This window comes from Aotus nancymaae, unplaced genomic scaffold (assembly GCF_030222135.1).
Source record: "Aotus nancymaae isolate 86718 unplaced genomic scaffold, 86718_ANA_hifiasm-v0.15.2.pri h1tg000030l, whole genome shotgun sequence".
Lineage (NCBI taxonomy): Eukaryota > Metazoa > Chordata > Mammalia > Primates > Aotidae > Aotus > Aotus nancymaae.
This window is the reverse complement of record NW_026988443.1, coordinates 10,838,166-10,852,095: the sequence shown is the minus strand read 5'-3', so window position 1 is coordinate 10,852,095 and position 13,930 is coordinate 10,838,166. Positions and strand designations below refer to the sequence as shown.

Here is a 13,930-nt window from a genome sequence, read left to right as displayed (position 1 = left end):
AATCTTTGTTGATGTGGCTATTTTCATGCAGCAAAAAGTCATTTTACTTGTGAAGTTATGGAACAAAGACTACATTGTTTTCTTTGCCAGAAAAATACAATCCAAATAGGTCTCAGAACTAGCTGGAGAACGCAAATATTATAATGTTTTAAAAAAAAGAAAGCCATGACACAAAAAGGAAATGTGGTAATAATGGTCACGGCAAAAAAAAAAAAAAAGAGGAATCTGAATACCTCTGTTGTAATGCAGTTTGACCACTGACATGCTAAGACGAAAAAGGATAGCTCTGTGTACATTTCTACATCTGTTGCTAGATCTTGTTGTAGCTAGAGAGAGACAAATTGAGAGGGAGACAATGTCTTGCAGAGAAGACAGCACGGCTTTTTAAAAGTAAGAGTTTTCTTGCTTTTTTAGAAAAGTAAAACCGGCCTAGACCGCCTGAGCAGCTCTTAAAGAAGCAAGAACAGTGTCAGAGTATTTAGAAATATTAGCATATAGAGCTTCCTGAAATGCATTCTACAGAACACTGGTTCTGGGAGATATCCAGAGAAAATGGTTCTATAAGTCAGACATTTCAAAGGCACTGAGTAGTCTTGAGAAAAAAAAAAATTCATTTTGTTTACCTTAATACTTCCTAAACTTATTAAATTAGTTTTTTTTTTTTCCCCCAGGAACCTCTAAGAAAAACTCAAGCACAAATGTGGGTTTTTTTGGCCACAATGAGAGACACTGAGCTGGTTTTCAAAGTGGGGAGGTGCAAAATATAATTAATAGACAGATATTTTCAAGACAGGCAGAAAACAGGCAAATCTCAAGAAAATTTCACTAAACTCATTCTGAAATGTAATTTGCCCTCCTAACTCATTTGGAATTGCTGACAATCTCTAAATGGCCAAATCACTAAGCTATCCAACAAAGCAAAATAGTATTCATATGAATTAAATTCCACAGTCCTGTCACTTAGGCAGTAGTCCCCACTCAGAACTCTGTATAAGGCTTTCATTACACAACTCATGGATGCAATTAGAAAATCCAGGAGACCCACAATCAAACTGTCTCTCTTCAGAGACTACCTGAGGGTATTGCTAAAACCCACCAAATTCTGAATTCTGAGGTCTACTCTACATCATATCTAGAAACTAAGAACAGTTCTGGAACTAACCTTTAGAGCCTTAAAAACCTGGTCAAAATTTTCAGAATGCTATAATAACACCTCTCTCACTACCTGCCACTGTAACTCAAACCAGGATTGTCCTGTGAATGATGTTATGAGCTGCCTCCCAGATATAATTTCCTTGGGCTTTTCATGTGCAAAGTGATTTCACAGTGAGGGCTTATGACCCCTATGTCTCTCCCCTAGACCCCAAGTAGCATCTCTTAGCTTTCACAAAACATTTTCTTTAAGGAGGTGTGGGGCTCTATCAGCTACGGTCAGCTCCTTTTGTCAGAATGTAGAAACACATTCAGTTTGGCAGAGGTCAGCATTAAAAGGAGTTAAAAAAAAAAATGAGAGCAGGTGATGACCCTCTGGCCAGCCAGGGTGGTTACATATTTCAAGTTCCCAGAATCTAGAGGTGTTTTCTAACATGATTTTAAGGGCTAAATCTGACAGCCTAGGTTTATATACACAATTTGTAAAACACCAAGGTTTATGTTATGGGTGATGGACCTTTGTATCTGGACTCTCTAGACTAGAAATTCAAAATTAAAGGAAAGGCCAAATCTCAAGTTCCAAAGCTACATTTTGAATGACTTACCTCAACTTCTACCTTTGTGAAGAGCTGGCAGAAAGTAAGCATACAAAGCTGAATGCTGAAGAGAAAAAAGAAAGGGCTATCTTTATACAATAATGCAAGTATCATCTTACATTATTCAGCAATCATTTCTTTATACACAAATACTCCCATATCACACTACATATATGTTTTGCATTTATAAATGCTACGCTGCAGCAATAACACATTTTGGGCCTAGACAACTATACTTATTTTTCTTCTTCTTCTTTTATTGGAGACAGGGTCTTACTCTGTCACCCAGGCTGGAGTGCAGTGGCATAATCACAGCTCACTGCAGCCTCAACCTCCTGGACTCAGGTGATTCTCCTACCTCAGTCTCCCATGTAGCTGGGACTACAAGTGTAAGCCACTGTGCCCGGCTTAGACAAGTATTCTTGACAATTTTTATTCGAAAATTAAATCACCAAATGAATACCAAATATGTATTTGAGTGAGAGCCTCAGCTCAACAGACTAAACCACAAATTTGAAGTTTCCTTGACAACACAGACTCAAAGGCGCAAGTCCCTAGAGAAACTACCTAAGGCCACATTTTAAGGTATGTAAATATGTGTATAAGAAAACTCCTAGGTAGATCATTACATTTCTTAACTCTTTTTGACATTAAAAAAAAAATCAATGGGCCTTTTCTTAAAAGCAGAAGCTTTATCAAAGTTGTCCCAGTTATTTACAAATGTTTTAGTTATGAGGAAATCTGAAAAGTTTCAAATTTCATTGTAAAGGCAGGCAAAGACTGTCTTTAAAGTGATTAAGCAACCCTCTCAAAGATAATGTTTGAAATAGTTGTTCCCACTTGTAGCTTTCCAGTACATATTCAGATTCTCTGGGTAAGATTTCTATGGGATTTTTAATTTAGCCTCATTAGACAACTGACCCAGAAATCAGGCAGAGTGGATTAGACTACACATTTAAGAAAAGAACCAACCAATCTCTTTTCACTGTTCAGAAATTAAAATATAATTTTTTCTTTAAAAATTACCTGAGGGGACTTATTTAAGGAATTTAGGACCTTAATAATTTAGTTAAAAGAAATAATTTAGAAAGTAGATTTATCACTTTCATAATTAATTATAAATTGTTAATGTGTTAGTTCGCAAATCTTCCATCTGAAAGGAAAAAAATCTTTTACTATCTTTAAACTCTAAAGTCAATCCACACCATCCACTGTAAATTCTTTTTAATTATTTAAATAGAGCTGTGGAATTCAAGTATTTGAATAGATGCATATTCTGTTCTGAAAATTCTGCATACTGTAAAACATATAAAACCACACACGAAGTCTCAATTAACCCGTCTCGTCCACCCTACAGACAGACTGAATACTTCTTAACTGATACAAAACTTCTCTAAGTTTATTCTGAGTCTCCTTTCCCTTGGGATATTTGTTTTGGTATAAAATCCATTTCTTAGAATCTGTGTCTGGAGTAGGACTTTGAGCAAGGGTCATTGAGAAAATTTATTTAGAAGTAAGAGAGACAGTGCTAACAATAGTCTGAAGTGGATGAGAAGACAAAAGTGGAAGTGAGATTTGCAATAGATAGACAGGTGCAATGTGGCATTCAAACAAAACAAAGCTGCGCCTTCTAAAGATTTTGTGTTTGTCTAAAAGTCCTGAAAAATCTTTGACTCTCAAAATATTTTTTCTCTCTTTCATTCCTGAATTCTCTCTCCTAATTTCCTTTTCCTTTTCTCACATACTTCTCAGTTGAGAAGGCTAGATTAACTAAACCCATCTATTATGTTGTCTAGCCCCAGTTCCTCTTCTAGAAAAGCTTTCTTCTATTTGATCTGCACATTAACCTGGACTGCTGTGCAATAAAAAATAAAAATTCCTATTGACCACATAGTGAACCCAAGTCACTATCTCTGTTAGGAACTTAACCTATAAAGGCCGGGAGGAAGGCGCACCTCAGGAAGCTGAAGTATGCTACGCATCCATTATTAAGTCACTTCATTTTCCCAAATACTTTCATACTACCTGTTTCTCCTAATTCTCCCATGTATAAAAGCAATCAGGAATTCAAAATCAGTAGTGCCACGAAACATGTATTTTAGTCAAATGAATAAATTGATTTCCTGGTAAGTGAAAGATAATATGCTGTTTAGATATCCTCTAAAATTTATGTTCTTTATTTTTGGTGTGATTTGCTTATCTTCAATTATCAAGGACTGAAGCATAACAAGAATATAAATGTTTCATATGTATTAATATTTATTCTACTGGCCCATCAGTTACCTATTCTGATTTAAATTTATTATTTCAAAGCAATTTACAAATACAAAAAGTGAAGAAATTATGCAGTAGTAAAAAATTTTGATTTCAGAAGTTGGCTGGATTATGAGGAAAGTATCTAAAAATGCCTACAATGTATGTGAAGGCCCTTGATGATTTCCTTAAATATTTCTAAGTGATTGTCACCTATTCATCAACAACGTTATCTAAGCTTTGTGCTTGACAATATGAAAACTGGGTAAGCCCCTAGGGGAAGTCTGCAAATCTAGGTGTTTCATATGGCTCTCACCAAAATTTAAACAGGCTGAGATTTGTTCAGAGAGAACTAAACAAAAGATCTGGAGAGAAACCAAGTTTCTACATGTTCTGTTCTTTTTAAAGGCCTACTTCACATCAGCTTGCTTAATAATGAAACTATATTCCTCTCCTCTCTTAAGTGCTTATAGAAACTGCTGATTCCAATGCTTTTCAAATCCAAGAGCAGAACTGAAATCTTGGTTAGCTATTTTTTCAACTCTGAATATCAGACACTTCATAGCTATTTCAGGCCATATGACTAAATGTTTCTGAATGGCTTAAACCAACATAGTAAGAATGGAGACACTAGGTAATGCCAAATCTGCAATGGAAATAAAACTACACAATTAAAGCTAACTATGACACAAATTAGGTCACTTACAAACTAGCAGACAAACACTTGAGATCCACTTGAATAGGACAGATGACTAGAATTTTGCATACAGGAGACACCAGGGGTTAGTGGTCAAAATAGTGATGCTCTTACAGAGACTTATCAGTAATACGATTTAAGACTCTGATCAGAAATTTTTAAATTTTTAAAGATAACAATATGTTTTAAATTACACTTGTTAAAAAATGAATAAACAATCTTTCTTTTTCTTCACTAAAATAAAATTTATAGAAACTAATAATAGACATAAGTGGCTTACAATGTATATCCTTGCCATGTCCAGGTCACAGTATCCTATAATAACAAAATTATTTTAGCTGTTAGTCTAGAGGAAAAATACGAAATAAAGATCTTATTTTAATATAAGGATTCATGTATTTATTTTCTGAAATTAAAAGCAAAATGTTGAGAAGTAAAATAAATATATTATTGGATTACATATCTACATAGCAAAGATCTTCCTAATGTCACCAACTTTTTATGAAATAACATGTTCTGAATTTTTTAAAAACTATTGTACATGCTTAGTCACTTTTCTTCTAATATGAACATATCTGGATAATTAATTTGCTTTAAAAAAACCCAGAATACATCAGTTTTCAAAAGAAAACATGCTTATTTGGGAGAAATGAAAGAATTTGAACATATGATAAACTCAAACCTATAGGCAGAAGTACAACGAATAAGTTTGATAGATCTTAATTCCTTCTTTAGCCATAGATGTCTAAGGTTGAAAAACCAGCCTCTATATAGAAATTGATTTCATCAGTAACTCTTAATCTTAAATAGTAGAGACAACTAATAATTATATCCTGGCTTTTTATATAAATTCTCTAGTAAAGAAAGTTTCTCTCAGAACCAAAACATTTCCTCAAAAGTCTTTCTTTAGGAAAATCATGGTACAATCAATATCTAGAGGACAACAATGTAACTCAACTGGAGCAGAAGAGACTACTTCCTGAGGCAACTCTGGACTTTATATAAGATGTTAAATTAGGCCGGGCACGGTGGTTCATGCCTGTAATCCCAGGACTTTAAGAGGGCAAGGAGGGTTGATTACTTGAGGTCAGGAGTTCAAGAGCAGCCTGGCCAACATGTTGAACCCCTGTCTCCATTAAATGTTCAAAAATTAGCAAGGCCTGGTGGAGCATGCCTGTATTTCCAGCTACTCAGGAGGCTGAGACAGGAGAGAGAATAACTTGAACCCAGGAGGCGGAGGTTGCAGTGAGCCAAGATCACGCCATTGTACTCCAGTCTGGGTAACAGAGTAAGACTCTGTCTCAAAAAAAAAAAAAAGTAAAGTTCTTCTCAGATATTTTCTTATTTAATTAATCTACTTGCTACCAAGGCTCACACAATTAGTAAGTACTGAGCCAGTAATGAAAGACCAAGCGTCTCATATTTATCCTGCTATTTCAATACTTCTTCACTAGTAATGACCACTGAATCAGGAAAAGTTTCCTTCTAGAGTTAATGAAAATCACAAATTTTTACTATTCATTCTAATGAGACCCTAATCTTGGAATTAATCACACCAACATGGTGACAACAGAGTAGAGGCTAAAGAAATATCTTCCTGAAGTTCAGTAATAGCAAAATAATATTTAATATTGGTATCAGTGGATATGTGCCTATCTTGCAAATTTTTGAAAACTAGATGTGGTGAGCAGAATGAGCTTGCCCATTGGCTTCCACCATTTATCTGTTCACAATCTTATTTTTATATTAAAAGGGGTTCCAGAGTATCTGTGCTATTAGGAATATTGAAATTCTTCCTGTAGTAAAATACTATGCTTACCAGCTTGTTTGGGTATCTGAGGAGGACTGGCTGCACTGGAACTCCTGGAATGAAGGCTCCTGCAACCACATTTACATTTTATAATGTGTTTTTATGTGAATAAAAGTTTTATGATAAAGAAAAAATTAGTAAATAGTATAAACAGACTAAATATTTTAAGAGTATGTATAACAGAAATCATTTGCTAAATGTTGGTAAATTCCTAGTGCTTACCAAATGAGAGATTTTTTGAATTAAGAACTACTGAAAGAAAATATTAAATGCTGTGCCTATGCCATTTAAAGTATTTGCTTATTCATTATTTATTCACTTTTTTCATTTTCTAAGTGTTAATATACAACAGAATTTTTAAAAATTATTAAACTTGAAGTTCTCAGATACATGTGCAGAACGTGCAGGTTTGTTACATTGGTATATATATGCCATGAGGTGTTGCTGCAGTCATCAACCTGTCATCTACATTAGGTATTTCTTCTAATGCTATCCCTCCCCTAGCCCCCGACCCACCAACAGGCCCCAGAATGTGATGTTCCCTTCCCTGTGTCCATGTGTTCTCATTGTTCAACTCGCATTTGTAAGTGAGAACATATGGTGTTTGGTTTTCTGTATCTGTGTTAGTCTGCTGAGAATGATAGTTTCCAGCTTCATTCCTGCAAAGGACATGAACTCATCCTTTTTTATGGCTGCATAGTATTCCATGGTGCCATAGTGTATATGTGCCACATTTTCTTTATCCAGTCTATTATTGATGGGCATTTGGATTGGTTCTGAGTCTTTGCTATTGTGAACAGTGCTGCAATAAACATACGTGTACATGTATCTTTATAGTAGAATGATTTATATCCTTTGGATATATACCCAGCAATGGGGTTGCTGGGTCAATTGGCATTTCTGGTTCTAGATCCTTGAGGAATCACCACACTGTCTTCCACAGTGGTTGAACTAATTTACACTCCCATCAATGGTGTAAAAGTGTTCCTATTTCTCCACATCCTCTCCAGCATCTGTTGTTTCCTGACTTTTTAATGATCCCCATTCTAACTGGAATGAGACGGTATCTCATTGTGGTTTTTATTTGCATTTCTCTAATGACCAGTGATGACGAGCCTTTTTTCATATGTTTGTTGACCACATAAACGTCTTCTTTTGAGAAGTGTCTGTTTATATCCTTAGCCCACTTTTTGATGGGGTTGTTTGTTTTCTTTCTGAAAATTTGTTTAAGTTTCTTGTAGATTCTGGATATTAGCCCTTTGTCAGATGGATAGATTGCAAAAATTTTCTCCCATTCTCAACAGAATTTTAAGGAATGATAAAATCATGACAAAGAAAAATAAGAAAATCTACATAAACTAAATGCTTGAAGCAAGAACTACCACACTCACTAGAAGTGAGTCATAACTGCTGCTGAGCATTTTAGCAGCTAACATAAAAACATTTTAAAGTATTACAAATTATAAAGAAAGCTGCATTCACTGACTTCTAATGTTAAAAAAAGAAGTAAATCTTAGAAGTCATCTGAAGACATTATAATGAAATAGGTTTTCTACTTGATGACATAGAACCTCACGTGTCTGTGAGGGTTCCCAAATGCATTCACAGCCACACATCTCTAGCACACATGCATGGAGTGGACACTACAAGGGGAAAGGAATTGTGACACCACAAAAGAAAGCAAAGGAGTAAGTTCTGTGGATCCACAATGTTAAAAACTTGCTATCAGAAAAGAAAAAAATGCTCAGAGCAAGCTAAAGAATTATTTTGTATATTTCTATAAAATTATTTGAGAAATCTTCCATATTACTTTGTTAGAATACATAATTTAATTTTTCTCACCTGGTTTAAAAGTAATCAAACAGGAACGATTAGTACAAGTACCTTCTGGGAAAACTAGTATCTTGGGAAAAAAGGAATAGATTTAATATTTCAATCTAATTAATAAATTACCTCTTTACTCGCTTTCTTATGACTTCACAAACAGCTGCCAATGCTTAAAAAGCAAAAATAAAATAAAAGGCTAACACTTGATTCTAATGAATGCTACCATCGGATAATTCAATTTTCTTATGAAAAAAAAAGTTGTCTGACTATTAAGATAATTGGAAAATGGATTTAAGCTTTGAATAAAGAATATATTTAACAAATATCTCATAATGATAATATTAATGATCTGAATAAACTTAAAAGAAGATTAGTGTGTAATTCATGGTCAAATTTTGCATTAGGCTACATTAAATTCTTTCTTCTGCTATATATCCTTAACCAAATAATTTCCTACTTTGTTTCAGTTTTCCCATTAAATAATATTTACTTCCCAACATGTAGTTCAGTTATATCTTGAGGACAAAGGAAAAAAGAAATGTGTACAATGTGTTTTATGTTTACTTGAATTAGTTGACATATGGAATACAACTTAATATCTTTTTTCTTTTTCAGGCAGTGTTTTTAGCTTTTAAAATCCTTCTTCACATTTTCAAGGTAAAAGATATGCAGTAAGTTAGTTTCCTCCATTAACTAAGTAAAGTAGCAACTTAGTTTTCTGATGCCCTTAAAATTTAGCCATGAATAAATTGCTAAGTGCATAAAATAAAATAAATTCCTGCAATCACAGCAGTTAGCAAAGGGTTTTATGATAATTAGATAAAGAAAACCCTTATTGGGCTACATTGCCACAATAACAGGTTATTTATAAAATAAAAATTATGAATAGGTATAATCCCATTCTCCAATTTAAAAGTAGGTTTCCTATGACAGTGGGATACAATATCAAATATACTTTATTCAGTGAAAATTTAACAACTAAACTACTAAAAATTAATGGGTATACAGTGAATCATAAAATCTCAGAGCTGGAAGGGCCATTCAAAAATCACCTAGTAGCTCTAATGCTTAAATTCTTTCTACAATATCCCCCCCAAGTGGTTGTTCAGCCAATGCCTGAAAACTCTAGAAAAGGATGCCACATCAGACCATTTTACTTCTGGACTGAAAGTTCTTTAAGATGAGCAAAATGAGCTGAAATTTATTTATTTGCTATCTCCCACTTACTAGTCCTAGATATATTCTTTGGATCCATAGAGAAAAATCAAACTCTACTCCAACTGCCACCTATCTTCATTTTAATCATTCCTTACACATCTTGGTTTCTAAAACCACCTGTTTGGTAACATACTTCCTCTTGGACTTTAACATCTTCATGTCATCATGTATGGCTAGATCACTGTAGAACTATTAGTCTGCTAGAGATGAATTGTTTACAACCGGGCAAAGATGAAGGGGTTCCTATTAGAATCACTCTTGGCTTATTTTGCAGTAAATGTTACTCCTCCTTTGCTTTCAAAAGGGATTCCAGGGAAGTGAATGGTGAGATAGTAAAGTATGAAAAAAAGTTCTACAGGTGATTTTGATATGCCCCTTGAACTGAAAAGCACTATCTAAATAAATTTCAGTTGAAATTAAAGATCTTAATCACTTACCCATCACAATATTAAGTATAATTGAGCTTGTATAATTAAGATTTTTAAATAAAATAGGAGATACTTTAGTATAATGGTCATAGATACTAAGGTATCTATCTCCTATCTCATCTTTAAAGTGGCAATTAAATTCAGAGTTAGAGAATCACTTTTTATAACCCAAAGAGAAAACTGGTTCGAAGAGTTTAGAGAATAAAAAAGAATGATAAATTTAATACCATCGAGCATCTCATGGGAAAGAAGACTGCTTAATACTTGCTACTATATTTACTCTGTACCTATTATGCTAAAGATACCTAGTATAGGTGTCCACAGATATTGCTATCTGTGGATCCAAATGATTAAGTCTACATACATACAATGAATAAACTCTCAATATATTTAAATTAACATCTACCATGTTTTACCTGGGGCCATTCTCCTCCTGATGTTGCTCGCTTTATTATTTCATTTATTGTGTTTTTTCGGGAATCTGGATCTACACGGGACACCAATACTGGTTGCACAGCCCGTAACAGTCCTTTAAAACAAATAAAAAGTCACAGGCATGCCATTTTTTTGGCGAAAGCAACCACAGCAATAATTCTGGATATATAACACATTGTATGGAAAATTAAAATGAGAGTAAATTGAAGAGAGCAATTTAAAAATGAATTTATTAGAACTTAGCTTCTAATTTCAAAAGGAGAAGTGGATATTTACAAATAAAAATATTTCATTAATTTAACAGGAGTGAGCAGCAAAAATATGAAAAGAAGCAAATGTAATTTTCCCCCTAAAGGTCTTCTTCCTCATTTGACATTAACGTTACAGTATGCTACAAGATTATTGTTTTATTTTAGGAATACCTTGAAAACTGATTATTTGAATTCATAGTACACATAAGTAGGGGTAACCATTACTCATAATACTGCAATTTTCAGCACAACAGTTTTTTTTTTTAATAGCTTCCTGGTACATGAAAAATCAACCTCAATTTACCAAAAACCTATTGCTACACAATTTTTCAGGAAAAAGACATATTACACAAAGCATGGTAGTTACGTTAAAAAAACAAACAAACAAAAAAAGTGTCTTAGCTGAATGACAAAGCTGCAAGAACTACTATTACTTCTCCAGAGCACCAAGGCAACATGAGGCAACTTTCACACTCACTCTCTCATGTGATGTTTGCAATAACCTTGGGACAACAGGGAGTAGTTACTTGGAGACAATTCCTGAGGGAGAGACCAAAGCATCTGGTGGGAAAAACATTTCACTTGTGTCATTATTTTTTTTATGGCAGGAAGTACTTATTGTTCCACATCATAATTTTCAGAGAGCTACACATAGGTCCCTCATGGAGATTTGGAGGGCAATATGAAGAAAACAGTGAGGCAAAATGACTTACTGCATTTAGCAGCCTAATATCCTGAAGATAAATTCATGAAACAACATGTAACCTGTGTTTTCACAGATTCTCTCAAATCAAACATGGATTAAATTCTCTCAAATCAAGCATGGGTAGTATCTGAAAACCAGTCTTTCTGGCTATATATAAGAACAGAAAGACATAATGGTATAGTAATAAAAAGTTTTAAAGAGTTATGAGGCTATAAAAGGGAAGTCTCTAATCTTTTGTCATAAATATACTATTTCCATGTAGTACCTTATTACAATAAAGTAAATAGGTTTGTAATGTTTTATTATTTTAAACTTTTAAAAAAGTTTATCAATAAACTATATATTTTATTTTAAAGCATGAGCATGAAAATATTTTATCTATGTTACCTTACAAGTACTTACTGCCAATCAGAGGGACGTGTGCATTCTCATTTCGAGATACCATAGAAGGTAACCCAGCTACAATACAGGCAATTCCATCAAAGAATGTTGAATGAGGGGCAGCAACAAAGACTGGTGCTTCCAAAGGACTTGCGACCTTTCCTTTTACAGCAACTATAAATCCCATTGAAAAGAACATAGCACGACCCAGAAACTTCAAAGCTGTTTGAGTAATTTTCCTGTGAAAATATTAAAAAGATACAATTAGTTTTGTTAATTAAAGCTAGCAGCAGGGTTTTACTCTAAAATACAATAAGAAAACCAAAATACATCAGAGTGTTTCATATTAAAAATATGAGCTGAGGAGAATAATAGCTAACATTTACATGACACTCTTTCTGCCAGGTACCAGGCACTATTCTAAATGCTTTATATATATATATTTAATCCTCAGCCTAATCTTTTGAAGTAGGTATTTTAAAATTATTTCTCCCATTTTACAGATGAGAAAACCGAGGCACAGAGAAGTAATTTGCCCAAGGACATGTGGCTAATAAACGGCTCCATCATTCTGAGACTATAAAGTGTTAAAAATGAATTTTCAACAAACATCCCCTACTGAGATGTCCAAATAAGTATTGTCCTTCAAAGTAGTTATCTTGGAAATCCACATTTGTTGTAATGAAGATGCTACTATCTCCTAAAACACTTTTGGAACTCTCACACTGAAACTGTCTTCAGAATTATCTTCGGAATTTTTTAAAAAGTAAGTTTTGTTATCTGTATTGTTACAGTTTTTAGATATCATCAAGAATCATCAGAAGTTAGTTCACCATCTCACTTCCCTGGAATGAGATCCACTTGAGCAATCCAGAAACTACTTTTTAAAAAAACTTTTTAAAAAAGATTGTGCCATTAAAGATTAGTTAATTCATCAAATTGTGCCAGGAACTGTGCGGGACACACAAGACAAAGAAGATCCAGTTGAGCAGGGAAACAAAAATGTATTCCCAGAAGTGCAAACAGAGAAGGGATATCTCAGTATGTGAATAAGCATATAGCTTTTTATCAAAAATAAAATATGTACATCATCCTGGAGGTATCTAATGAGAGCTTTTTTTCTTTTTTTTTTTTTGAGACGTTGTCTTGCTCTATTGCCCAGGCTGGAGTGCAGTGGTGCAATCTTGGCTCACTGCAACCTCTGCCTCCCTGGTTCAAGTAATTCTCTCGCCTTAGCCTCCTAAGTAGCTGGGATTACAGGCACCTGCCACCAGGCCTAATTTTTGTATTTTTAGTAAAGATGGGGTTTCACCATGTTGGCCAGTTTGGTCTCAAACTCCTGACCTCAAGTGATCCGCCCACCTTAGCTTTTAAAAATAGGATTCTCATCTAATTATCTCCACAGTTTTGTAATAATATAGTGAGGAGCTATTAGCAACTAGCTCTGAGGAAGTTTCTGTGACTTTCATTTCACAAGGAGAAGTTATATAAAGAAAACCAAAATACTTTTCCAAAGGGCACAGGAACTGTACCTCCCTTTCTTCACCTTTAGTTTAGAGAAGAGATTTCTACTCATGTAATGATACAAAGTGTATCCCTTTATCAAATTTTCACACCTCTTATTTTTTATCTATAGTGATGTAGCTTCTGATAACTATATTTATCCCATATTCGGAGTCATTAAACACTCCTATTTAACATGTTTAAAAAATGGCTGTAAGTCTGTTCCCACATAATATCTTCAACATTACCTGTTTGAGAGGAGAAAGAGATACTGGTTTAATGGACAAAAGTAAAACTTTCTTTTCTAACATTTATTATATCTATTGTCTGGATTCTTAGACCTATTCCTTTTATCATCCTAGGTTTTCATAAGCCACTGACAATAAAAACCAAAGAGGTAATCTGAAAAGAATTGGTGAGTCATAAAAAACAACCCTTCAAGTGTTGTTTTATACTATACAACCTTGAGTTATAAAACAAAGGAGCATGGTTTACAAGAACTGAGATTTCTCTGGGGCATTACAGCATTGGATTCATTTCCACTTCAAACCAGCCTTGTGTTTGATATTGACATTTGTTCACCAGAACATGAACTGAACAGCAAACTACACATTTCTTTAAAAGTTTCTAGAATAGTGTTTCTCAAAATTTCCGGAGGATGTATTCACATTTG

The 13,930-nt window shown here is 34.0% G+C and overlaps 1 protein-coding gene across 5 annotated transcripts in view; it reads right to left on the bottom strand.

Annotated features, from left to right (window-relative positions):
• The window catches only part of LPCAT2 (lysophosphatidylcholine acyltransferase 2), a 118,729-nt gene that overhangs the window by 86,855 nt on the left and 17,944 nt on the right, over nucleotides 1–13,930 (bottom strand). For all 5 annotated transcript variants that reach the window (XR_010344834.1, XR_010344835.1, XM_064383076.1 and 2 more), the window contains exons 3-8: nucleotides 11,776–11,993; nucleotides 10,398–10,510; nucleotides 8,351–8,411; nucleotides 6,518–6,576; nucleotides 4,979–5,013; nucleotides 1,758–1,812 (exon numbers count right to left, since the gene is read on the bottom strand). Coding sequence is in view for 3 of the 5 variants with exons in the window: in XM_064383076.1 (XP_064239146.1) it covers nucleotides 1,758–1,812; nucleotides 4,979–5,013; nucleotides 6,518–6,576; nucleotides 8,351–8,411; nucleotides 10,398–10,510; nucleotides 11,776–11,993 (541 nt within the window). In the remaining 2 variants the exon portion in view is untranslated. The remainder of the gene's footprint in view (nucleotides 1–1,757; nucleotides 1,813–4,978; nucleotides 5,014–6,517; nucleotides 6,577–8,350; nucleotides 8,412–10,397; nucleotides 10,511–11,775; nucleotides 11,994–13,930) is intronic.